Below are 27958 nucleotides of genomic sequence, written 5' to 3' on the forward strand. Positions count from 1 at the left end.
TATTGATCGGAAAAATTGTTAATGATACACTGAACTGAACAACCAACTTCGCCTATAAATCAGAAGGTGCGCAACTGGGTAACTACACGACGTCTCAAAATCCCAGACGCCCAACGTAATGTTGCTGCAGTGCACAGTGGCGTAAAATGCTGCACACCAAACGTCATGTAGCAAATCGGCCGCCACTCTGCGTTTCAGCCCGTTTACACGCCAGACGCCATGCAGCAAATCAGTCGTCAGTATAGAAATTAAACATGGAACGGCAACGACCGATTTTGCAGCTTCGTTCCGCTTCGCCGAGGCTGAAGTGGAGAATTGTTTTGCGTGAGCGACTGTAGGATTTCTGGCAATCCAAAAGTTATCTTCCCGAGCGCAGAAATTATTGAATCTGGTCTTGATCGAAAGCCACTGTTGCACCGATTCCGAAAATATAAATTAAAATAATGATCAGGCACTGATCCACCTAGAATCCGCCCTCCTATCTGAAATATCGGCATTGTTCGAACAATCGGAGAGTCGCAACGGGTCATTGTTATGGCCATTGTGTTGCGGTTACCCGATTGTTCTGAACAATGCCGATATTTCAGACTTGGAGGACAAATTCTAGGTGGATCAGTGCCTGATCGATATTTTAATTGATATTTTCGGAATCGGTGCAACAGTAGCTTTCGATCAATACCAGATTCAGTAATTTCTGCGCTTTAGAAGATAGCTTTCGGGTTGCCAGAAATCCTACAGTCGCTTACGCAAAACAATTCTCCACTCCAGCCTCAGCGGAGCGGAACGAAGCTGCAAAATCGGTCGTTGCCGTTCCATGTTTAATTTCTATAGTTTCAACCCGTTCACACGCCAGACGCCATTAAGCCAATCAGTCGCCAGTCTGCGTTTTAATCTGATCACTCGCCAGACGCCACGTACAGACTCAGCCGAAGGGCGGCGTCTGCCGTGTGGCGGGTTGGCGTCCAGCGAATTTAAAAAACATGTTTTAAACAAGGGCCGTGTTTCAACCATGTTTGTTGTAAATTGATTTTTGTTTTAAACACAACCCTAGTTACATGAGTACATTGGTGAGATGTTTTTGACGTGATGCTGGTAACACAAATATGATGGCAATTACGATTCAGTAATTCTCAAAAAAGCATAGCAGAGATTTTTTTATTGCATCACATGGCACGGATATGGGGAACTACACACGATGATTTCGACGGGACTGTCTTCATTTCGTTTCATTCAGATTGACTGGCACGTGTCTGAGTAAAACACTGGTAGTCGCGTACCATCTCTAAATGTAAAAAATAAAACTTTCAGTGAATCGAGGTCGTGACAAGCGTATATTTTCTGTTACTTTTGACGCAGGCTCTCTCCCCTTCAGCATTGATTTCGCCGCAAATATTGGAATGGGTAGAAGAACTGTAACACTGAACATCCAACCGACAACTTCGATCCATGCGGGGTACTCGTAGTCACCAAGTTTCAGTGGCGTGTATTGAACACATGCCACAATTAATAAGGTCTATAATTGAAAATCATACATCAGTTGCTCTCGAACATTTTTAGACATCTCACCCCCTTAATGATAGTGTAAAATCGCCCCCGCTATCGTCACATCAAAACCATTTAAAAGTGCAAATACAGTGTTTGCAATCTCAACGCATAGTTTAGAGCTACCATATTTTAGAATCGGGAAAGGACGACACTTTTGCCAAATCTGAAAAGTTAGTTGATCAAAACTGAAATCACTCGAATCTAACCATTATCTTAGCTGTACAAGCTGTAAAGAAGGACGAATTGCCAAAAAGGAGGACATTTAGGCGTCCTCGGAGGACATTTTCAAAAAACTTTAAAAGGAGGACGTATGGTAACCCTAGATAGTTTGATGGTATTTAAGGTTATGACTGTTGAAAGACCTCTCAAGTATGAAATTCCGACTATACGCAGAGCAGTAATTATCAGCTGCGGGTAAATCGCAGGGACCGAGAAAATTTCAGTTGAATAATTAATCAAAAATAATAATATGCAATGGTAGCGGTAGCACATATCATATAGGCGTACATATTCAAGTATAATTGTTGGTGTCTAATGGCCTCTATTTCCGGTTTGGGCTTGGCTCAATCGTACCTGACCATATCAAAAACCAATGACGCGGCCCCGTTATAAGCCACTTCGATTCAAATCCTCATTTCTAAAAGACGTTGTGTCTTACTACACGGTCTGCACCGATGCTTGACAGACAGGCCATAAAAGCATCATAGGTAACACCTCGTCCTACACACATTCACCAGTTACTCCTAATTCAGAGACATATCCTGATCGGTGCAAGGTCCGGTATCATTCACAATCTATAGCGTCGGTGTATGGATGGTACGACGCAACTATACCATTTAAAATGGTAGTAAAGTTAGGATTATCGCCCCCGTTTAAACTTGGAAGTTAAAGCACATATTAAAGTCATTCCGAGTTCAAGAAACTTCATTTCTCTCGGGCGGTTTCTCTTTAGATGCTTTCACGCCCCCAAGTGGGGCGCGCCACCCAGTTTGAGAACCATAGATGTATGAAGATGTATCTGTTCGATGAGGAAGTGTGAGAAACGAGCATACTAGCTGTTGACCTAGGCAATGAACGAACTGAAAAATACGAAATTTTGACAGGAATTCAGTGAACAGCTATTTGGAGTCATGTACGCGTGTTAGTATTTAAATGTGACTCGGGCGATGACTCCATGTCGTCTGTAATCAACTATATCAGGCTGTTAAAATCTTTAGAATATGCTACTACGGACTTCTGTCAACCTGTCCAGGCATTGCGGTGACCAAGGAGTTGATTTTCAACAATCATTTACAGATATTGCTCGATACACAAACGTATAAGCCGGTGCATGATACATACCAGGATAACGCACGGATCCACAACGAGCATGCAGTATTTCACCAAAATATTAGGATAGTATCCAATCATGGACTTGACATCATCAAAGAACTTGTCCATTCCGTAAATCCACGCTATTCCGGCGATTTCAGTAAATGCTATTGAAAGGACGCAAAAACCGCTCGTTCCATACATGTTTACGAGTTCGAAAACATATATGCCACCCTGTAAAAAGCTTGTCGTAGATCAGTGGTTCTCGACGACTGATGGTCCGTGTTGGCTTTCGTTCCGGTCCGCAAAATTCCTAATCGCATGCATGAGTACGACGCTTGTTCAATAATTTGACAAATGAATCTACAAATTCCAAATTGATTTCGAAATTTCAGGACGGAGTCTTCTATCTCGGATTATAACGAGTTCGGTATACCTTGGACTTGTCGTACATTACGATGGTGCTGCAAGTGTTTTATCAAACTGTTTCAACGCAGCCTACAACTTAATTGAGACCGGTTATATCTGAAAGCTAAAAAGACGTTAAACCAAAATTCGCAAAATTTTGAAAGTACAATGTAGGGATATTTCGCATGATAAAGTCCAGCAAATAGCAAAGTCGGAGTTCTCTCAAAATGAAGTTAGTGGTGTTTCGTGGTTTTAATTTATCGGTTCTCGAGCTTAAAAGGCTTGGCAATTGTTTCAGCGGTAGCGCGTTGATATAGGCCTAGATGACATGGAAGCATACGTAGAAGCATACATACCGGCAAGGCATGCGAAACAGCAGCTTGAGACAACTATTGGATTTAGTGACCTCGTGGTAATGATATGTCATTACGATTTCGTGACAATATATCTGACGCTGAATAGTCAAATTTCGAATTATGGGCTGGGGCGGCATTGCCAGACTTCGACTGTAGTCATCATGATGTTCAGTCATCTAAGTTTGGCGGTAAATCTCAAACAAAGCGAAACACACTAAGATGGCTAGAGTAGTCCATGTCTACATATGCCCAGGACCGAAACAGCACTTCGTCAACCCCTCAAAAACGTTGGTCTTGGTCCCCCCATAGGGCTTTGCCCCCAGACCTCCCATCAGGCCGTTCGTTTTATTACCACTACAAATCATCGATATTTGTTGTACTGTGCAGTGAAACAGCTTATTTCGTCTAAACGCGCGAGCCGCGAGAATTTTCAAAAATTTATGATTGAATTGGTCAATATGATCGGGAATTGCATTTATATTGCTATCACTTTTTTATCCTCTCTGCTCATGTAATCAGATTTACCAGTAAAGATGAGTGAGGTGTCTTGGAAACTGGTGGACCCGTAAATAGTAATAATTAAACATCTTCGGATGGGCGGCCCCGTTGGTATAATGACTTCGTTGCATGATGTTATTTCGTGACCTCCTGTCTGCTATTTCAAAAGATGTTGAAATCGCCCAAACGTATTAAACTAAAAGACGCACACAATTTCAAATTGGTATTTCTTCGCTGGCAATTAATTTTTCCCTGCGGGATGTCATTTTTTGTGGTGTTCAGATTGCCAGGACAGGAACATTCGGTGCCGGCCATTTAGGCGCCTATGGACAATTAAACATACATGTAGTGTATATATATCGAAGTTATCGGTCAGCATAATGACAGTCTTTTTTGACCAAGGTTTATTCGCTGCCGATCGATCTGGTACACTTCTTGCAGTCGCATGTTACATGACCAAAAACTTCATATGTCTTTGTTGCGTCGTGGCGCGGTAATGGCCGACGCCGAAATGCCCATTTCTATAAATCATGTGTATTTTATCTTAGGGACGGAGAGTACCCAATAACCAAGATATTTGGCAACATTAAATCGCATAAATTTGCAAAAAGTTCCAAAAAATACTGTATACCCGTAATTTTCCATGTATAGTGCGCAAAATTTTACCGATTTTTGCCCTAAAATAGGGAGGTGCGTATTATACATGGGTACAGAAAGCCTTGAAAAAAATCCCTCGATCAAAAACTTGAAATCACACCTTTCTTCATGTTTGTTTAAATCGCGAAGCACCTCTAGCCATTTGGCCCCGTAATTCGTATTATAGAGTGTAACGCGCTGCCAAATAGAGAAGGTGTTGCCAATTAACGAAAAGCGTGTTTCTAATTAAGGAGAGTCGTCTGAAAAGCACGCGATCTCTTGGTGAGTAGGTTTGCCGTTTGTACGCGAGCTAAATTAGGTCGCTGATTGCTACAAGCGTGCGCGGCAATCCTTGTCGATTCATCGCGTCAACGACAGGCCTTTTAACAATCGCATACACAAGAGGCCATGTGCGCAAGATATAATCGCTTGCGTAATCAGTCGCATCTCCAACCGGACTGGTGCGCGCGACATAACCGTTGGCCTGAGCAATCGCATTTGTAATTGTAATCGGCCACGTGCGCAAGATATCTCGCGTCGCCGACCTCACAGGCTTTGGGCTACTATCTACTCTCGTTTAGAGACAATGCCATTAATTGTATTATGATTAGCGATCATTATGTCATGATTGTTCGACAGTGACATCATCAAACAGAACAACATCGAATACTAAACCGCAACTATTCATGTACTCATGTACTGCGAATGCAGGGTGCGTACTATACATGGGTACAGGCTTTTTCCCAGAATATACACGTCATTTTAAGGGTGCGTATTATACATGGGGGCGCACTATATTCGGAAAATTACGGTAATTTATACTTATTCATGAAATAACTCTAAGCCCCCTTCGAGCTTGCCCTCCCCCAACTGGGGGGTTTGGGGTGCGGCAGTTACGGTCCTGTAAATGCCTATACATGGTTTTCGGAATTACACCGAAAAAAATGCTGCAGACTAAGTCTATATCAATATATCCGTTCGCTATCTATCAAGAAAATAACAGATGCCTACCTCGAAAAGCATTGGCAATCCCAACAGAAATGGAAATACACACATGGCGAGACGGCAAATCTGAACTCCGGGAAAGATAAGCCATTCCGGCCTGACATCTTCAAGTAACCTCGTTATTCCTTCAAGCGATCCGAACTTGAAATGATAAGATCAATATCGTCATGGCGTGTTAAGGCAGGACATTTGTAGCCGCATAACATATTAATCCATTGATAGCAATAGCGACATGTTGCCGTTTTCATGTTCAATTTCAGGCTTTGGCGCCGTGTGGAAAGAAGAGGTTTCCAGGCTAATATAAACGCTCTTACTACGGTATCAACGGCAATGAATCCCAGCGTTAGGAAAAATAAAGCTGCCCATATCTGCGAACCGGGTAGTAGAGTAAGTCCAGCTGGAAATACTTCGAAAACGAGTCCAGGTCCTGTAAATGGAATCGTGCTATCAGTATCTTCACGTAAACTTGTTCATAGATCTGTTTCCTGAGGTCCCTGCTATATAGTCTTGATATACCTTGCTCTGCAATGTCGGTTATATTTTTACTTTGGACATGTGCCATGTGTCCAAGGTAGCAGAATATTACGAATCCGGCGAAGACTGACGATCCGCAGCTCGTGGCAACACAAATGAACGCATTTCTGAATGAATCAACGAGCGTACAAAGGAATGCATTCGTAAATAAATGAAATGGGTTAAAACTTCTTGCAAATATTAAAGCCATACAGCGGTCGTTGATATGTTTTATATAAGGATGATTTCCATTCTGACTAGCCGAAATGGATGGTGCGGTGTTTGTTATAAATGTCATCTTCGCTGAGGAGCGATATTGTTAGGGTTGCATTTAAAACAAATGGTGTTTAAAAACACTTTGTTCAAAACATGTTTTAAAGGGTTCTTTAAAAAAATGCCTTTAATTTTTTTCTTAACATTGTATAATTATGCCATAATTGTTTAAATAATTCCGTAAAAACATGTAGTATGAGCCTACGCACGGGTTGCACGAAGGTCGACATATGTGACGTGGAGTGGCTGGAACCCTCGAAATCGTCGTCGGTTCAACAGCTGTAGCACGTAGATATAGATCACTGATACAGAATGGGTGTTCTGATGATGATGATGATGAACGCCGACCGTATAAAATGATGTAATTACGGTGTAATCCTGGTTAGAGATATTTTGGGTCTGTTTATGATTGTGGTCGTCAGCCTCTTTCATCGAAGGAGCCATATTTACCCTATATTTCCATTTGTCAATGTCAATTCAGTGTGACGTCACATTCAAGGATTCGTGACGTCATTGCTACAAGAAATTTAAAAAGCATGTTTAAACAAGGGTCATATTTTATACATGTTTGTTTTAAATGCAACCCTAGATATGCTGCGGTGCATTCGGTGAATAGTATGGAGTGGACGAAGGGAACGACTCACGGCGCTGCCTTATTGTTCGATACGATCAATAATAATCGTCAGACTAATTAATTATTTATTTTACAAAACTACATGTTTGTAGAATGATGTATTTTATATCTATTTACGTGCATCCCCACACTAATTCACGCATGTGCACACTTAATGCACTCTGCGATAAGTATACGTTATTAACAGTCGATACATTTTTCAGCGATAATTAACATAAATACACAAATACATTGATGTGAATTTACTCACTTATAGCAATCAGTGTGATATTTATTGTAACTTCCGAGGCCATACAGCACGGCGAACGAGACTCCCAACGTATATAGGACTTGTCCTGCCGCATCCAACCATACCTATGGTGAAAACCAATCGCACGTCAGATTCCTATAGCATTCAATCCAACTCTTAACACGATGCTATCTTACCTGTGGCTTAGCGAGCTCTTCTAAACGAGGGTATATGAAATATACCACCCCTTCCCAAGCACCCTCCAACATTGCCCCACGTATCAACAAGACCAGCAGCATGACGTATGGCGAGATTACAGTGACATACGCCACCTTAGAAATTAGAAATCAAGTTACAACACAATTGGGGGTAACGGTTGCTCGGGAAGAAGGCATATCAGTTATATTTATAGCGGGGGTATGTGAAACTGTGAATGGGCAACCTTTTTTTATTGGAGAGCGCTATAACAATAACGTGGTGAAACCACGGGAAGCACATGGGTTTCCCAGTAGTTGCAAGGCCCTGTGAAATGGTAACGGCGATGGCGAGGCCGATCAATAAATGCTATATTGGACTAAATTTAACGGTTATGAGAATACCTGAAGGCGAAATGCTAAAAATTTCTTTTCGGGTCATTGACTAAATTTTGTAATAAATCTTTATATGCAAAGTCCGAATATGCATATCTTAGTTTTTCCTTATCCTAATATCTCACTTGAACTCACAACAATGGTTCTAAACCGGTGTTACATGGAACATCGGGGGTTCCGGAACAATCAATCTCAGGGGTTTTGCTCTGGAGGTGAAGACACACACTCAGCTCATACAAATGAATTTTGATGACACGTCTTTATTGGTTGCAGACGATTAGGATTAGTAGTCGAATTGTGGATGTCACGTCGTGTGCGCTGCACTGTGCAGTGTAATACGCATGGGGGTTTGGGTTCGAAATCGAATCTACGACCTTCTTATGACATGTCAATTCGATCTCAAATATTCGTAAGCTCATTCGTATTTAATCAAGTGGTGTCACGCTGTTTCGCCCGAACAATAGTGTTCCACTTTCCAAGGTGAAGCCTCGCATTCTGAACTGGTATCTGAATGGAAAGACCTGAAGTCACCCTGATTCGCATTGAATATTCATTATAATGTTTCTGCTTTATGTTATAATGATATTTTAATGGGTTTGTTCTTTCTACACTCCGCTGAAGCACAGTTCATTTTTGCACCAGTAATCCATAGAAATATATTAGATGAGTAGTTAAATGTGTAATGTGATCGATTATTGTTTTTGTTATACTTAGCAAAAATTTGAGGTTCCGCGAAGGTTTGTAGATTAGCGTTAGTAAATTCCGCAAGATATGGGTGAGAGCGACTGGCTTAACACAAACGCACTAGGTTAGACACTAAATTTTAAATCCATTTCGTGGGCACTGTATAATAACAATAATTGGAGGTTCTATTAATATTATTTTTATCCGCTGAAGACACACAATGTACAATGCGACACACAATGGCACGTGATGAACAGGTGGGAAGGTGCTGAAACGACCACCGTCTCTTTAAATGTAATTGAGATTGCACAACACTGTAACGGTCGAATCCGTTTTTGATCCAAAATCAGAGCAGATGAGGACAGATATCAAAATATATTGCATCCGCTTTGACCGGATCTTCAGTAACTTACGGTGTGTCGTATAGTTGGCGCGATGTTTGATCACAATTCAGATGTTTACAGAACTAAAACCCAATAACACGGTCGATGCGGTAGGGTTTGCCGATTCTGTTTCTATTAATCTAAGGCGGGAGAAAAATATAATTATGAGGCGGTGGTGAATCGCTTTTGACAAAAGTCTATTCAACGCATTACCTTTCCTGTCGTTTTAATTCCTTTCCAAACACACATATAGCATATCGTCCACGCCACAATGAAACAAATAATCATTTTCCAGTTCGTAAACGATCCCATATCGTGGATTCCGGTCGTTTTTCGCAAGACGTGGTTACTGCACAAGTGCACATACAGAATAGCATTATAAAACACGATACTTATTACTAAATGTCAACGTCTTACTTCCAAAATTCACTGGTTGATGTCGCCGTTTTCATTGCTACGGCAGTCATATTGAAAGTCAAGCCTTTTATATCAGTCTGGTTCATCATCTCAAGCGGTCCTATAATCCTGGCCACTGGGATACAACTGTCCGTATTCCATGCATTATCTAAACACGAAGAAGGTTCATCCAAGCCGTATCGATGGAATAAATCCGCAGGAAGGTAACATACATCATGTCGTATCGTGGAGTGGTTTCCAGCTGGGACCCGTGATAAGGTCGCGGGAGTTGGAGAAGACAAAATCACAATATTAATTGATTTAACGTGGATGAAAAGCCGGAACTTGAAGACAGGGCTATAACTGTCATCGCCAACGACTCCTAGCCCCCACTTTAGGGATACCAAGAAGGAAGTCGCCTCCAAAACTGTGTCCCCAGTCATCATCAAGTAAAGCAGTTTCGACACAAATGTCCTAACCTTCGAAATTTTTGTCCATGCTTCGCGCGATATACTGTTACGAATCTTGACTTTTACAGCGGTGATGTTATCTTTCTGTCAATCATGTGAAGTTAGCGGTATGAGTAGCCACCATTGGTAATTAGGTGCGTTGCCAGGTAAATAGCAAACATCAAAATGATACATTGCCAGAAAGTCCCTTAACAATATGGTGTGGTACGAAAATGCTCATCTCACGTACTGCTAATTTAATGTATAAGGCAATGCTAGTGTTTTCGTTATGGTTACCGAGGCCTGCAGGCTGCAAATACTTCTTATCATAATCATCGGGGGAGGAGTTAGGACGATAACACGGAAACTACATATATACGCATAATGTAATCGTCCATGCAACTGCAATACCAAGTCTGTCAAGCTTCGAGATGTTGCGTAGCAACAGCGGCAGTTCCACTATAAGCCGATTTTCGCGTGTACTTTGCGGTGAATTTACTTTTATAGTAGCCTTTGTATAGTCGACAAACACTCAGAACAAAAAGACAGGACGGAATGTGAAAAAGAGGACATTCGGGCGTCCTTGGAGGACATTTTAGTTTTATTGAGAAAATTTTTTTAATAAAACTAAAATGTCCTCCAAGGACGCCCGAATGGTATCCCTAGTATAACACTATGGGCCTGCTGATTTCTCGTATTATCAACACTAGACTACTTTAAAGGCGGTCGATCAGGTCCACAGGACAGATCACTGTTATACTCGCGCAGAACGGCCTGTGGTGCTGCAAATAGGTGCTGGTTTGGGAATCTATACTGCATGAAGGTGCGAGGGCCATGCTGCCCGATAATTTTAACTGCGTTTCTCTCAAAGTTATAAATCTACTATATACGAAGTTCACGGAATTATCGGTCAGGGTCGATCCTAACATCAGGAGTCCGTCCGTATGCCACGTAATTGCTGGAATGGGATCTGTCATTGTGACTTGAAAAAGGTTGGGACGCACTAGTATAGAGGCTGATTTTCGTTTTCATAGGACGGAATTGAAACTTAAGAATTCAGCAACTGAATGGCCATGCGATACAGCGTTCTAACTAGTTTTCTTCGTTCCATTTTTTAAAATCCCATCCGACTTACCACATGTTGCCCACGGCAAATCACCCATAGTCAGTGAGTGAACGAAGTAGAAAATAATCCATCCCATAATCACCATAATGTAGCTGATGTAGTACCAGCAAATCACGAGAGCAGAGTAACCAGCGCCCTGTGAATAAACAGTGTGATTACGCCCATCTTACACAATAATACAGGGGTTCTCATCCGGTGTGCCGCGAGATAGTGAGTTATTGCAACATTACTGACTATTACTTTACTGTTAAGTGTGGATTTTATGTATTGAAAGCTCGGCGACGTTATGGTTCGTGATTGGAAAGGAACTGGTTTGTCTGCGTTGCGACGTAGCATTCGTACAGGGGCACCGAAATACGGTGTAACACAGACTGGATACGTTTTTGTGACACAATAGACAGCGGATTGCTTTCCTGCTTTGCGATTATATAGAAACGTGCCTATTTTCGTACTGCGATTTGAAGAGTTATATAAGTAATCTGTTTTCAATGATAATCACAATTTCCAGAATATAAGCGACAGTAGCTTTCAAATAATACAGGTTTTGAATATATTAAGTTGCAGTATGTCTCAAGCTAATGTTAGAACGGTGCGTTTCCTGCTTCATAAGCAAAGTACAAGGAAGGAAGAAGTGCCATATGCATTTTCAAAAGCAACGAATTGAAAAGCATATCCATATCGAAATGAACCCGAATATTTTCGGCTGATACCTCGTCAAGGATAAGCGCCAGCGACTAGAAGAGAATTGGAAAGATCACTGTATAAGTGTCTATCAACAATCGTATGTTCCGATAGTACGCCATATATAATTTAATAACCGAATTCAAACTATATTTGAATGAAATTGGTACGATAGTAAGGCCCATATAGTAGCGATTTTCGCAGATATAATATTTAGAGATTTTATGCCGCTCGTTTGTATGAATTCTGAACTTCCTGTTTACTCAATTCGTTACTATATTCCTTCTTGTTGTGCGTCAGTACAAAACAGAAAGAAGAAAAGCAAACTATATATTGATTTCGAATGCAAGGAAAGCAATCTATTTTCCCGCACCATCGAGGTGATTGTACGATGGAGATGCTAAAGATTCCTTACATGCCAGTTTACAAGTTACAAGAGTATTAATAAGTACGTGGCCCAGCTCAGGGTGGCGAAGTTAACTTATTCACCCGTGATCAAGTAATTGCATTTTACTGCTCTATAATAATAAAGTTCAATTATTGACAAGATTCAGTGTCGTCGCGGAGATTTTGACGACTGATCTTATTTACTATTTAATTGAAAGCCAAACATCACTGCATATTCATCCATATAGGTAACACACTGGGATATTTCATCACCCTTAGTAGAGGAGCCAAATCCCAAGATCCGATGCATCCGCTTTGAGTAAACTGGCCAACCGCTGTCTCCATGAAGAGCATTGGTAATCCGAGAATAGCGGCACATATCAGATACGGAATCAGAAAGGCTCCTAAAAGTGCAATACGAGGAAATGGTGATATCCGATGAGCATTACATATTGTTACCTCCTCCGTTTTTGAAACAAAGGTATGAAAATCTCCAAACATTCCCGAGTCCAACGCTATATCCAATGACATTGAGCAAATATTCAATAGTTCTGCTCCACTCCAGTCGTCTGACATTACGAAAACGATTATTATTTGACGGAGTCGCGGTGAATATGGGAGAAATTATTGCTATTGTATAAAAATGACGTAAACACCGGGAAGATGCATGCAGTCTGCTGGAAATGCCCGTGTCAAGAGTCGGATTTCAAAATATAAAACATATCTTTTTTTCAGATGAAAGTCTAAATCATTTTCCAATTCAGGTACAACGTTACCTGCTGGTATCAGCATGCGGCCCGCGAGGTCATGTTTTGCGACCCGCGATCTGATTTGCGATTTCGGAAGAACTCTAAGCAATGCGGAAATTGATTTCAGTTTCAAAATAATAATGTCGTTGTGGTTTCAAAATAAGCTATGTGCCTGTGCTCGACATCACTATTTCTCAGTAGTTGAAACGGCTTCGGCTATGGCAACAGCATTCCATCGATGGAGAATCAGCCGATATGAATGGGCAATGGGCAATTGGGTTGGGCATATTGCCTTGGCGTGCAATGCCCCAGACACTAGAGAGCGGCTTAGGGCTTCGGCACAGGATCAAGCTTTAGGAGATAGTCTTTCTGCTTATGACGTGTCTCGCTAGCCCAAATATCAATTCCTTAGTCGCTGAAAAGCGTTGTCAGATATCGTGCGCAATTCATAGTTCAAAATAAAATGAAATTTATCATCATAAAATTTATTGTTCTATATGTAGGGGAGATGTGGTACCAATGAGACACTGGGACCGAAAATACTTGAAAATTGATCTATGATAATCTCATGATAACACTCCGTGACTTCGTTTACTACTGCGTGCTGGCGGAATCTTTCCACACATGCAAATAATTTTGACATGCGCGGGCCTGTAACAGATGTTTTCTGTTTTGTGGGGTATAAAATAAATTTCAATCGATGTTTACATTTTGCTTAGTAACCTTCAACACGAACAAACCAGCAATAATTTTTAATCATCCTTGAGTGGACTTTTTTACAATTTAATTACAAAATTTATAGCGTGGGGACCGGTGATAACATATAGCCAAATCAAAGCAAAAACATTTATGAGTTTTTGAGCGTATGTCTCAAATCTTCCCGGGTCGTGTTCCTTTGGGCCCACCCGGTGGGAACCAATGATACGTTCGAGCAACAAATTTTGAACGTTTATAAATATTTTTTAGAAGGCGGATTTTCATGAATATATCCGCGGTAGGTACAGCTTGGATCAAAGTGTTGAGCCAGCAAAAGATCTGCTGTTATCGGCTAAACATTTGGGGGACAGAAGTCATTTTGTAATTTTTGATCCATCGGTACCACATCTCCCCTACTTCTTTAATAAAACATTACTTCTTTTATGGTAACTGTGCCCGTCGCCCATGTAAGAGATCACAGCGTTGTACTGACGTTTCAGAAACGTGGTTGCTAAACTGCGTGGAGACCTTAACGAAATTTGAAAAGTGGCCCGCGACCCGTCTTGAGTTGGCGACCCTTGCCTTAGTCCTCCTAAGTTGGCCAGATGTGTGTTTCCTAACTGCGATATCTATTTTGCTTGAGAAACTTACCGTATTACATGATGTAATTTATTTCATGAACCCATTTAAATCAATAGCATGACATCAAATCAACCATATCGTGAGCGTATCACTTCGAAGTAGAGGCAATCGTAAAAAAAATACTTCTCAATTTACCTTGGTTTAGTTTCATCTCTTTCAAATTTCACTATATCCTTGTCGATTCTGTTGGAATTGCAAGAAAAGTATTATAGTCGTATATTTATTTTATTAAGCTATTTCAAAGTTTACAGTAACATCGCCTCTTTTTTACGAATACTGATGAAAATTAATATACTTCCAATATAAAGATAAATGCTCACAAGTCTCCACATTGACTACTGGTTTCCATCTTATCCCGCAAGACCTCGGTTTATATACTATTTTAGGAACTTGTTATGATCTGAGATTGGAAATAATTACAGAAACATATATCAGTGGGGGCGTCGATCGCGTCGACCAGCAGAGACCGGTTACAATTAGACTACTTGTCGGATTTCTGAAAGCAACGGAATAAAAAACCGCGCGCCATACACGTGGATAGACTACCCGACCCCACCGTTTGTTTTGTTAATGATGCGAACGTACAAGGTGAGGGGTCCATAATGTGGGAAATACTGCATGGTCATGGTCAGTCGTCACATCGTGATTGAGACTGACCCTATAAAATGTTATTAGACTAACTGGCTTTCGTTTGCGTATTTACTGGCTTTCGTATTTGCGGTGACAAATTCTTCAATTATTCATTATACATCTGCCACCGTAAATACTATCTTATTCAAATTTAAATTTTTCGACGGTAAAAACTCCGCTTCCACTGGTTGGAATTGAGCCAAATTGGGTGATAATCGTTTCTATAGACAACCTAACAATTCCATGCGGTGAACAGAAAATTTTGAAATTTTGTTATTTTTACATAATAAATAAAAAAAACTTTTTTCTCCTGTAGCAATGCGGCCACTGGTTGGAATTGAACCAAATTTGGTGCGCAGCCTTTAATTTGGTAGCCTAACAGTTTTATCAGGTATCTAGTACAATTTGAAGAAAAAGTCATTTTCAACACCCTCACTGTCCAGCTACTGCACCATGACCAATGTTCTCGGTAAAGCCAAATACATTCTGCAGGGCGGGGAATCTGCGTCCTGCGGACAAAAGGGCGCCCCCTTGCTTTTGTCATGTGCCCTGCGAGTAAGCGACGTTATTCCGTAAAGTATTCGACACAGCATAACTATTTTTGTATGAACTTTACCACGAAATAAATTAGACTTGTTGGCGATACGTAATCTATTTTATTCCATGAAACTTGATGACATCAAAGTTCCGTACAAATTGTCACTCATTCTAAAGATCGCTATATTGCTGAAGTAATATAACCACTAGGGATGGTGCAAACCTCTCAAAAGGTTCTGGCTCGTGGGAAGTTGGGAACACGAACTTCGACGAAAGGTTCGCCGCGAGCACGAGCCTATGACTTCATCTGGCGTCACAATGCTAATTTGAAACACTAAGACTATGTACTTTTCCGTAAGGATATAAGTTTGTAGACCTACGTGTACAATGCTTAAAGGACAAAGTACAATAGTTTTTCGAAACGCAATCATATCATAATGTCATTGTGTTGTTCGAAAATATAAAATCTGGATAGTCACCCTTAAGCTCATTCACTTCCCTTACCACATTCATATAAGTACATCGTATATATACAATTGTATGTATATAACTATTTATGTGTTTAGTATAGGATTGAATGATATCAGCCCACATTCTTGAACCCGGTCGTCTAGCTTTTCAAAAGGATTGGTACCGGATTTTACCTTTCTTTCAGTGCCCCTGTCACCTGCCTGTATATACTAAGATATTGTGAAATGCCCTTGTAGTTATTCGTAGCATGAGTCATACCGATATTACGTCTTATCTTAGGATGTTTTCTCATTAGCAACGTTTCGTCAGATCTGACGTCACTTTTATTCGACCTGCTAGAGAGCCCCTCATTGCACCCGATATTGTGAGGCTGCTTAAAATCTTCGGAGAGAGCCTTTGGAGCCCGGGAACAATCTTCCACAACGGAACATCAATATAATATCGGTTGAATCAGGAGTAGAGTTGACTCTGCCACTGCGCAGAAATATGAGATCATGATCAATAATCACGCTTCCCCTTCAATCACTGACGGAAACGAGTCGTTACAGAAGATCGTGATATTTAAAGCAATTGTTTCGAAAATCAGTACAATTTCTGACGAATCAAGGCCGATCTCAGTTTCGCGTTTAAACGGTCACTGCACTCTAAAAATGATGTGGTCTCAAATTGAAGGGCAAAACGAAAAAAACTGGCCGCAGCCATTTTCTTCAGAACGCTGCCGTAATAGAGCTGAAAGTTATTGAAATTTCCACAGCAACTTCACGTTCCAGCAGTCACGCTGAGATCGAACTTTATATAGTTGTCAGCCGATGTTATGAAATAATACGTCGTACTCGCCAAGGTGAATTAGATACCGCGTGCAACGGAAGATGTTCAGTCAGGAGATTTATGTCAAAATCGGGCCTAGTGTAATCTATTTCTTTAGGACATAGGGCGTGTACGACATTTTCTTCATAACATCGGCTGACAACCAGAGATGGCCTCAGTCCGGTTCAGGAGCCGTATAGCCGGAGAAGGATTTCATTGATGATTTTTGACCTGGCCGGACTGGATCCGGATTTTGAATTTGCGGTAACGGTCGCATTTTACCGTATTTTTTGCTGCAATATCATTAATTAGCATTGTTCTGGCGAGATTCTTTCGGATTCCGAACTGGACATTCACCAGCCAGATTTTTTCGGACTCTGAATTTTCAATTGCCAGCCGGATCCGGATAGATTCGGATCCCGAAGTTTGGGAATCCGCCCATCTCTGCTGACAACTATATAAATTTTGATCTCTGCGTGACTGCTGGAGCGTGAAGTTGCTGTGGAAATTTCAATAAATTGCAACTCCATTGCGCTGGCGTTCTGAAGAAAACGGCTGCGACCAATTTTTTTTTAGTTTTGCCCTTTAATTTGAGACCACAAAATTTTTAGAGTGCAGTGCCGCTTTAATATCCTTTTCGCCGCCACCCTTGACAAAGCGAGTGACAGCAAATTGAAAGTCAAGGAGGCTACCGTAAATTTCTTTGATTCCACTGAAGGGTTCACAGGGTAAAAGCACGAGCTACTAAAGTTCGTTTGCGAACGCGAACTTATGATTTATTGAGGGCCGCATATGCGACCGCGAACGTTCGCACCATCCCCAATAACCGCGATTGCCTGCCCTTGCAGTGAAACATAATTTGTTCGTTTCAACGTGATTCTAAAGGCAATAGAGCAACGTACAATTGTTAGGTCGTTCCCTATGTTGATATTTACAGTCTATTCACGGTTTTTGCAGTCTGGACATGAGAAATATCTAATAAACTCCAACGATACGTGACATTTACGAGACACTGTAGAGAACAACCTGGCTGCAGTCATGTCAACCTTTTTCAATTCCAAGTCCCAACCAAACTCCTAAAACCAACTGAAGCCGCGCTTTTAAAATCCCTTCATTTGTATGTTAACTTGGGTCCCGACCAGAACCGTAGTAAGCTAGTAGAACGTGCTAGATAACCGAATTAGTATTATTGCCCGAAGCGATAAGTGGTCTCGCCAGGCGACATGTCTATAACTATAGATAACTAACCGACGGCTATCAAATCAGTAGGATATTTGATGAGCAAAAGATGTCGTGAAATTCACTCAATTAATGTTACCAATTGGTTTCAATATTGACTCTCATTTTTCAGTCAAGGTTTCCTTGAAACGGTTTGAACCTGCTCATCAAGAACCTCCATAATTTGTCCTGGTTTGCTTTTATCCGAGGTATGTTCCGGTGCAATTTCACCATAGTGTTCTTAGAACACTATGATTTCACGAGAAGTTTTGCTTCTATCCGAACACATTGGGTTACTGCGGCTGTCAATAGATTTGTCATCCGTATCTACCTACAGTAACTCATGGATGATATCCTCAGTCAGTAATTACCAATCGACCGTCTCCCTATTAATAATATCTAGACTGCGAAAACGTGTTCTCTTTATCAATATATACCAAAACTTATGTATGATTATAGATTACACTAATCAAACTGTTTCAAGGAAACCTTAACTGAAAAATGAGAGTCAATATTTAAACCAATTGATAGCATTAATTTAGTGAATTTCATGACTTCTTTGCGCAATAAATATCCTACTGATGTTAATGCTTTAGTTGCCCCGACAATTGCTAGCTAGATTTACTGTACCACTAAATAACCTGTTCTCAATGCCCTGCGTCCTCTCCAAACCAAACATAACTGCTTTTTTATCAGTCAATCTGGCCGACAACAAAACCACGAAACCGCAGCTGTATCGCGGTACTCAACCGTTAAATCACGTGTTGCGCATCTACCCGCAGGTCAGTTGTCTATACTATAACCATACAGTCTTATATGGTGTGCACACAAGCAAATTTCACGGCTCAGTGAAACAGATTTATGTCACACTTTCCATTTGGCCAAAGGCAATTTGACGGCAATTTTTGACCGGCTTGCCGAGCGCGAAATTTGATAAGACGGGTATCAATCGAAAGCTACCGCGGTGCTGAGTGCGAAAATATAAATTTTATTCTGCTCGTGGTCCTGAAACCCCCCAAAATCAGCCTCGAATGATGCATTGTAACGGAGTTTGGTATTGTGACGCAACCATGCCGTCTGGGAGCAGGTGAGAAGCAGTGCAAACCGCAAACGTATTGGCCTTTGTTGCGCAACCGATTGAGCATTCACACTTTTACTCTCGTGCGCACTTGCTCCTGAGCTGCTCAGACGGTATAGTTGCGTCACAATATCAAACTACGTTACAATGCAACATTCGAGGCTGATTTTGGGGGGTTCCAGGACTACGAGCGGAACAACATTTATATTTTCGTAATCAGTTCAGCGGTAGCTTTCGATTGATACCCGTTTTAGCAAATTTAATGCTCGGAAAGCCGGTCAAAAATCACCGTCAAATTGCCTTTGACCAAATGGAAAGTGTGACGTAGACCAATCTAACTGAGCCGTAAGATTTGCTTGTGTCCAAACCATATAGGACACTATGCTATAACTCAGCAGTGTGACCCACGTCGTACTATATGTACCTCATATAGCTCGTCGCGTTATGTCATTCTCGTTCTTAGCGAAGATGTCGCTGCCCCTACAATTAGTTCCGGTCGATACTCAACAATCAGTATCATCCCATAGCTAAAAGATTTACTTTGTAATTGCTTTGTGCGTGTATATCTTTATCTAACGCAGTGGTTCCCAACCATTTCGACTCATCGCCCCCTTTTCAAGCTCAAGGCCGATCATCGCCCCCCAGATTTTGTGAACCGAAAAATCGGTATACAATCTGCAGTCATCGGCGGGTTGACTAAAAAAAGGTCAACTTTGCGGATCGTTGTCGAATTGTACACTTTTGCAACCAAATTTCCGTGGGTTGACCAACAAAAAAAAGGTCATTTCTCCGAATTGACTCCAAAATAGCCGTTTTAACGCGTCATCGCCCCCCTATCGCCCCCTTCGCTATTTTCGCCCCCTGTCGCCCCCTTTGTCCATTTTCGCCCCCCTAGGCCGCCAAATCGCCCCCTGGGGGGCGATATCGCCCACGTTGGGAACCACTGATCTAACGCATTCAGTCGTTATAATAAATTCTCATTCGTAGTCATGAATTTCGGGCAACTCTAAACGAACAGAACGAACGGAATTGATTGAATCGATTGCGACTTGAGAATATTGATCCCTACGCTTTCGAGAAATAAGGTCGTTCTAACTTTCAAATTCTGCGTCAATTTGACCGAATCAACTATGCATGATATTATGTGTATTTTAGGACTATCTGTGTTCGCGGATAATATAAGCTCTCGGATAACACTTTAATACCCCGCTGTCGCCGTTCTTACGGCGACAAAAAAGCCCAGAAAAAAGACCCGAAGAAAGAAAGCACTCACAAGGAATGGAAGTAGTAGAAAGGACCGCGGCTTCAAAAATGATCAACATCGAAAAGAACTGTGACATCGGGCACTCTATAGGCCGAGGTGGATGTTAGAGTAAAGGATCGCTACTGATGCGTGTCGTTCGACATCCTCCTATCTGTTCGTTACATCGCATTGTGTCTTATCGCATTGTACATTGAGTGTGACTTGTTCAGATGAAAATTGTAACCCAATTATTGTTGTTGTTGTTACCCCTGTTATTGGTGCTGCGGCCCGCGGCGCCATCAAAAACCAGGAAATTGGAACGCAAGCACATTTGAGTTTGAAACCCTTATAGTGAAAAGATATTGGAATCGTGGAGTCACATTGAATCGCGCATAGCTCGAAGAAAATTTCATCATTAATGAAAATCTCTCAAAACTTCGGGAGTCAATTCGTAAATTCAATTTTCATGTTGACGGCCGCCAACACATACTAATTGAATTACCGTACACGTCGACAGCCTCATAAATTTCCATCTACGGCCGCAGGTTTGCCACCTCTGGTCAGTAGAGACTAAGAGCACCATCACCGAGATGATGGTAACATCTATCTAAAAGAGAGAGCATCAAAAATTGCTAGTTACTTTTAAATAAAATTTAGAACTGATACTACTCAAGTAGAAGCATACATAGAAATGTGTGCTCAAGCAGAGATAGTCAATCAAAATCATGTCTGCAGTGTGTTGGTACTGCGTAATAACCACTCGGACATCAAGTCAGGGGTATGTTTATGGAGTGAGTCTATGCTCCTTTGCCACATCATGTCTGAGGTATGTTTGGAGTACGTCTATAGTCCTGCCGTTGCCACTCTGACATCGTGTCTGCGGTATGTTTGGAGTGTACTCGTAGTCAGAGGTGGTCAGTAACGAAGTTTTTCTACGTTTTCGAAGTATTTAAGTAGTTTCCCGCTACTTGGGGTACTTACTCAAGTAAATATAATTCCCCGCTACTTCTATTTCGTAATATTTGGTGATCTACTTATTCACTTTTCGCTATTCTTTGTTTGCCAAGTAGAAGTAGTTTTCGCGGAATACAACATTTAATTTTTACAAAAGTTGAGTTAAGCCCAGAATTTTCGTCGCGCTTCGCGCACAGTAGATCTGGAGTGACAAATATGTTTTCACGAAAGTATCGGAAATGTAATTTAGGTAGCGGGTTGGGTGGCTCCGCTATCGCCATGGGCCTTGTCGCCCATATGAAATATTTCATAACAGTAAATATGACCCATCATAACGTTTGAAACTATCGTTTCGCAATCTAGCACTTACCTATCATGTCGTAATCTAGCAGCCCACGGCGTGTCCTAATCTCGAAAAGTGGACTTTGACTTTTTTGAGCGTGAGACCTGTTTTAATAGACCGCTGTTGTTTCTGGAAAAAAAACATGACATATATTTTTCGCTTTTTGGAAGTAGTATATATATTTCTCTTTCAATTCCCAGTATCATACTTTGAGTTCTAATTAGTTTCACTTTTTTGTCTGGAGAGCATACATGCTGAAGTAGGGTTGCATTTAAAACAAATGGTTGTTTAAAACATTTTGTTTTGAACAGTGTTTTAAACGAAGGTCTTTTTTTATAAAAAGAAAACTGTGTTTTTTCAAGTTGTATAATTATGCCATAATTGAGTAAATACTTACCAAAAAACATGTTGTATGAGCAATTGAGCATACGGACGATTACCACCCGATACAGCCGACGCATACGATATGGGATGGTTGGAAACCTCAAAATAGTCGGTTCAACAGCTATAGTATGACGTAGATATTTCATCAAAGGAGCTATATTTATCCTATATTTTCAATTGTTAATGTCAATCTACTATGACGTCACAATTGAATATTCCTGTCGTCATGGCTTAAAATAACATGTTTTAAACAAGGGCTGTGCTTAAAACATGTTTGTTTTAAATTGATTTTTGATTTAAATGCAACCCTATGTTGGAGTATAAAAGCAAATGTAGTAATGATGCTATTTTCCAAAAATAAAGCTACAGCAAGCCTATGGCATTTTTACGATCCGCCATATTATTTATTAACGTATACTAATCGCGCAAAGTGTTAGCACCGTATCCGATACAGCTTCTCCGTATTGCTCTTCCACTAAACTATACGGGCCTGATATTGGGGGGAGGCCGCCATATACCATGATATTTTGTAATACGGGGTGTTCGAGTAAACAAAGGATTAGTATCGCATTTCGATTTCATTATTATTATTATCATTTGCATCCCCTGGGATGCGGACGAATGCTTATGCTGTCGAAAATTGACACCTCCTGGGATGCATCAATAATAACCAAGCTCTCTACACCCTCCACATAGCACAACTTGTAGCTTTTGATAGTTCATGCGAACGAATTGCGACCGTTTTCACAACTACTTACTTGAGTAGATTTAAAGTCGGTCATTTCTATTTCTATTTCAAGCAGCTTTAGGCTGCTTTTAAGAGTACTACTTCTACTCGTACTTGTGTAGACTTTTGCGTCGCTGCTTCTACTTCCACTTGAGAAGCTTTCTTGACTACTTTGGCCACCTCCTCTGCTTGCACTACGTTGCCACCCTGACAGGTCGGGGGCAAGTTTGCAGTGTGTTGGTATACTGCGTTGCCACACTCGAAGACACACCATATATGGTACTGTTTGCGCTTACGCATTTCATTTGTTATTCTGGGTTTTAGTAATCATTTGTAATCAAGCCTTTTCAGATAGGCTGTTCTTAACGCTATATAAAGCGTCTGCGAACCACCATTCATTGGTTATTTATAGGGATGGTGTGAACGTGAGGTTCACGTTCGCGTTCTGTGTGTGAACCTCGGAAATTTAGAGGTTCGCGTTCACAACAGAACCTTGGTAGGTTCTGCACTGTGAACCTTTTGGTAAATTGTAATTTTCACTCCATTATAAGATCTTTGGCTCAAATTTATTGCATTTCAACTGCGGGCCACTCCATGCATGGTGCTGGCAGCATAAAAAATCAACACTAAACGATCATGCACCGTGCACCTCGACAACCTTAAAAGTTTTACTTGCTTTGTTGCAAAAATTTTCTCGGAATATCCAGCTTTCCGTTTGTGAATATTTAGTGACTCTCTGCTGTGAGCCTGACCCGCAATCGATATACGTAGTCAGCGAATGATGCTTAGTCAACCAATCAATGACATTGATATCGTCTTCTGATGTAAAAGATCGAAGGGTCGTACTGGGTCAATCTTGACTTCATATCTTTACTGTATCATTAAAACCAAATCCGTGCGATTAAGGTGCGTGCTACTGCTGCATAACTTGTTGTTTGTGGTATCGGTAGCGAGTATAGAAACCCGTTGTACACTCTGCTCAATATCGATGTAGCAATACTCAGACTCCGAACACATTGTCCGGTCTGGCTGAGACCGTTAAGGCGTAAGCTTATATTCCTTGGTAAGTCTTCGTCGAAATTGTTGGCAAAGCAACGGAATGTACTGATTTTATGCAATTATTATATCCTTTGATTACCGCGGTTGATACATTTAGCGACGTTTAAAACGCCGATATGTACTTCAGCATTGTGGCATTATGTGGGCCGAATCTTCGCTAGGTGTCGTGTACATCAATATAGGGCATATTAGGCTTTCACTTCATTGAAAGAAAGGGTTGGAATTAGCAATATGACGTCACGTGACGTCACGAGGTTCACGTTCGTGTTCACACAGAACCTTTCAAAAAGGTTCGCGTTCACACGAACCTGAACCTTTCAGAGGTTCACACCATCCCTAGTTATTTACGTTGACGCAAAATTAATTGTAAATCTTACTTAACTTACTTCGGTTCCTTGCTTACGTTAATCTCAATTCTGTTACGTTCGTCGGCCGTATGTTGCTGTTGCTGTGCTAAGTGTCAGCTATCTTCATCAAGTTGTATGTTGCTGTTGCTGTACTACGTGCGTGCTATCTTCATGAATTCGTATGTTGCTGTTGCTGCACTACGTGTCTGCTATCTTCATCAATTGGATGTTGCTGTTGCTACACTATTCGTCAGCTATCTTCATTCGGCTTCGACTGGAGCGTGCTATTATGTTATTAAAGTTATGGAACACGCGTATGAATTACAACGATTAGCATCCGTAGATAACCCCATAGACAGGCTTCTGCGCCTATAATCGGCAGCGCAGGATTCGGACTGCCGCGCAGAAACAGGTACTATAGTTTCCCCAGAAGATGTCCCTATGTTCGGTATGCTCCTTGCCAAAATAAATACACCCTTTGAGAAAGTATGAGTGTTGCGGCATTTGCGAGTTGCGCCTGCACTCTGCGTGTATTGTATATCGGTCCATGTATCTGTGTATTTCATATTTCTTTCCATTCAGTTTTCATGTCTCCTTTTTACATCGCGTAGGTCCAGGTAAGTGTCAAATTAGGATTGTTCAAAAATAACTTTTTTTTCGGATTCCAGCCATTCACTGATTAACTTGTCAGGTCACCCTTTGCACGAGGCATTTTGCAACGAGTTGACAAGAATATCCCTCTCGCGCAGGGAAACCCAGTGCCAAACCATCATCGCCTTACTTGCACCTATAGGGTTGCATTTAAAGCAAAAATCAATTTAAAACAAACAAGGCCCTAATTTAAAACATGTTTTTTATTGTATTTTTTTTTGTGTTTTTTCAAGCCATGACGTCACGAATATTCAATTGGGACGTCTAATGGATTGACATTGACAATTGAAAATATAAGGTAAATGTAGCTCCTTTGACGAAATATCTGTACTATAACTGTTCAACCGACTATTTTGAGGGTTCCAACCATCCCATATCGATATACGTCGGCTAAATCGGGTGGTAATTGTCCGTAGGCTCATACAACATGTTTTATGGAAAGTTTTTACACAATATTGGCATAATTTTACAACTTAATAAAAACACAATTTTTTTAAAGGCCTTTGTTTGAAACACTGTTTGAAACATGTTTTAAACAAAGTCTTTTAAAACACCGTTTGTTTTAAATGCAACCTTGCTTTACACCGTACAGTCATAGTAGTTATTGTGACGAACAATAACCTGCTAACATAGTAGCTTGTAGTCTGCGAACAACATCCTATAGTTTTCAAAACTTTACGTTAGTACAACGCTGTGCTGACTAACATGTGCGATGCTCATGGTTACGACAAAAGAAGTAATATTTTATTAAAGTAGTACAAATACAACAAAAAATATCATGATAATAAACGTCATTTTATTTCTAACTATGAGCTGCGCATGATACCCGACAACGCTTTCCAACGACTAGTGAATCGATATCGGGGCTAGCCCGACATGTACTAGCTGAATGACTATCTCATCCTAAAGATTGATCTTGTGGTGACGTCCTATGCCGTTTTCTAAGCGTTTCGGTCTTGGCAGTGCCTGGGCCATTGCACGCCAATGCAATATGCTTATTGATATCAGCTGACACTCCATCGATGGAATGCTGTTGCCATTGCCGAAGCCGTTTCAGTTAGTGTGTGATAGTGTTGTTGGGCACAGGCGAATTTATTTTGAAACAGCAACAGTAATTTGAAACGGAAATCAAATTTAGCATTTCAAATGCTTCACTTCGCGTTCTTCCAAAATCAGAAATAAAGATTGCCGGCCGCGATTGCGGTGACCGCTGGTATGGTACAAATCGAGCGAAGCTTGGTGTACAGACGTTAACCATTTTCATGGTTATGGAAATGCACTGTGATTTGATATGAACTGATTTTTGCTGTATTTATTTCCCATTGTCAATTTCATTCAATTTCCAAGTTTTTGCGAATTCAGTAATTCTGATTCTAATCTAATTTGAAAAAAGCGATGAAGCATTCTAATTATAATCTAATTTGGAAAACCTGTGTAGCTCTAATTCTAATCTAATTCAGAAGAGCTGAAAATTTTCTAGTTGTCCAAGTCTGTGTCCACTGTCCATGCACCTTCACGACACCAGTGGAAGTGGGTTCGACCTCATTCGTAATAGCAGTGTTTCAAAAGTCTATATAGTCTAGATCAGGGGTGGCCAATCTTTTCAGCCAACGGGCCACATTTGATTGACGAACTATTGCGCGGGCCACTAGTCGCCTGAAGCGCGAAAATTGTTCGAAGTTCATAGGTCGATAATATTGTCACTTGACTGTATTGCGGGCCTGCTGTATATCGCTGGGCTCAGTCTGCAAGTAATGGACTATTCGGCGCCTGGACATATCGATATCGAAAGCTTCGACCAATATGCGTCGATCGTTTTGTGCCTAGGTTTCATAGTCGACGGTCTTTCTGCGACCGCAAACGCAAGAACGCATATGTTGAACCTGAACGACACTTTGTCTCGTAATCGCGAATATAGTTAGAATCAATCTGAAACATTAGGCGTTCTTTCATTTTCACAAGGAGGTATAACAATATTAAAAGCAAGAAACCGAGTGACAACATGTTGTGCGAAGTGTGTATAAAATTTTTACTTTTGATAAATCTATCGCAAATTATTTTGCTTTATTGTAGTGTACGAAGATCTACCAAAATTTGACTGGCTCATGGATCTGCCAATGCGTCGGAACTGATATTTTAGTCATCGCATCTCCAGTGTTGCGGCCAGACTAATCAATTTTTCCGTTGGCTTTGCAAATTCACAATCTGTGCAACCATTTTTGGTAATATTACTAATTTCGGAAATTACCTCGCGGGCCACTCAAAACCTTCTCGCGGGCCTCGGGTTGGCCCTGGTCTAGATTGACAGTGAGCCGAGCCAAAAGTCGGCAGTAAAGATCAAGTTACGGGCGCATGAAAAACGGTAGAGCCGATGGTGAAAGTATAGATAACTAACCGCCGGTTCGGTTAGTCATTCTATAGTGAAAAAACGCGAGCATGGAAATCGTCCGGAATATTACGAAGATAGATTAGGCTATTACTGAATGTACTGTCGTGGCGCAAATGAAGATATGGTCGATTAGGCGATAAGAGACACTGTTATTTGTATGTGAAAAAAAACATCACATTGGCCCAGGTTAGTAGTGTCTGATTTCTAAGACTGCTCCAAGTCGTTTCGACATACCTTCCTGTCGTTTAGTTGTGTCGTTGTCTTGCGGTCTTTTGAAATTATCGAAAATTATTGATAAACTCATAGCGATACTGCGCAGACTCACATGCCCGTCAGTTACACTATGTTCACTTGCCAGCAGAGCAATTTTGAAACAACTACAGTCGCATATAAGGAAAGAAGGAATCTAGCACATCCGCAGAATTACATCATGTCAGAACACCTATTGCTGGATACCCAAGTCATTCGACTGCTTAAATTAGGATCTTCTCACGAACCATTTCAGCATATGTCCGACCCAAGCTCGAATATAACAGTACCGCCTGGAACCCGCAGCCTATCTGCTCAAATATAGCGATCGACTCGAACTAGTTCAACAATCATCCACGCTTTCACAGAGGCTTCCCGGACGAGCCGAAATAACTTGGGTGGAGCGTCACTTCACCATAAGAATTAACACGCTCGAAATTCTACGGCTGATGCTTGACCACGTAATGATTTACAAGATACATAACAACCCAACTCACTCGACTTCTGAGGACGTTTTCGAAAGAAGCATATATGTACTGTACAAACATGGAGCGTTTAGCTGAAAACTAACAGCACCTCTCGCACTCACTCAATGACTGGCTGACGCATATTCTCGTTCTCGATACGACTATAGTCAGCATTTTGAACCTCCCTACCATCAGACGTGTCGCAACAAGTAT

General features: G+C 41.1%; 1 protein-coding gene and 1 long non-coding RNA gene across 3 annotated transcripts in view; one reads left to right on the forward strand and one right to left on the reverse strand.

Annotated features, from left to right (window-relative positions):
* The window catches only part of LOC145441597 (uncharacterized), a 209639-nt gene that overhangs the window by 83089 nt on the left and 98592 nt on the right, over positions 1–27958 (forward strand). The window lies entirely within an intron of this gene.
* On the reverse strand, positions 1140–27854 carry LOC145441589 (sodium- and chloride-dependent betaine transporter-like). 2 transcript variants are annotated; one of them, XM_080319492.1, is made up of 16 exons: positions 27264–27854; positions 21500–21601; positions 14327–14374; positions 12564–12673; positions 12378–12508; positions 11046–11172; positions 9483–9630; positions 9279–9414; positions 7606–7740; positions 7430–7533; positions 6276–6400; positions 6074–6186; positions 5766–5900; positions 2887–3090; positions 1346–1513; positions 1140–1282 (listed from the first exon to the last, which is right to left on the reverse strand). In XM_080319492.1, exons 5-16 carry the CDS (start codon positions 12456–12458, stop codon positions 1217–1219), a joined length of 1542 nt encoding a protein of 513 aa, XP_080175618.1. In that variant the 5' UTR covers positions 12459–12508; positions 12564–12673; positions 14327–14374; positions 21500–21601; positions 27264–27854; the 3' UTR covers positions 1140–1216. The 2 variants fall into 2 exon arrangements, with proteins under 2 accessions (XP_080175618.1, XP_080175617.1); XM_080319491.1 differs by lacking the exons at positions 21500–21601; positions 27264–27854 and adding an exon at positions 14512–15896.

The sequence above is a fragment of the Botryllus schlosseri genome, chromosome 6, assembly GCF_051294905.1.
Source record: "Botryllus schlosseri isolate E-star chromosome 6, Bs_hap1, whole genome shotgun sequence".
Taxonomy (NCBI): Eukaryota; Metazoa; Chordata; class Ascidiacea; order Stolidobranchia; family Styelidae; genus Botryllus; species Botryllus schlosseri.

Coding starts and splice junctions, on each gene's coding strand:
- LOC145441589 (XM_080319491.1), bottom strand. CDS start 14,540: ATGGAAACCAGTAGTCAATGTGGAGACTT. Junction 9,631..11,045: donor TTTGCCGTGGGCAACATGTG/GTAAGTCGGATG, acceptor CTTCGTGTTTAG/ATAATGCATGGAATACGGAC. Junction 7,534..7,605: donor AAGAGCTCGCTAAGCCACAG/GTAAGATAGCAT, acceptor TTTTCACCATAG/GTATGGTTGGATGCGGCAGG.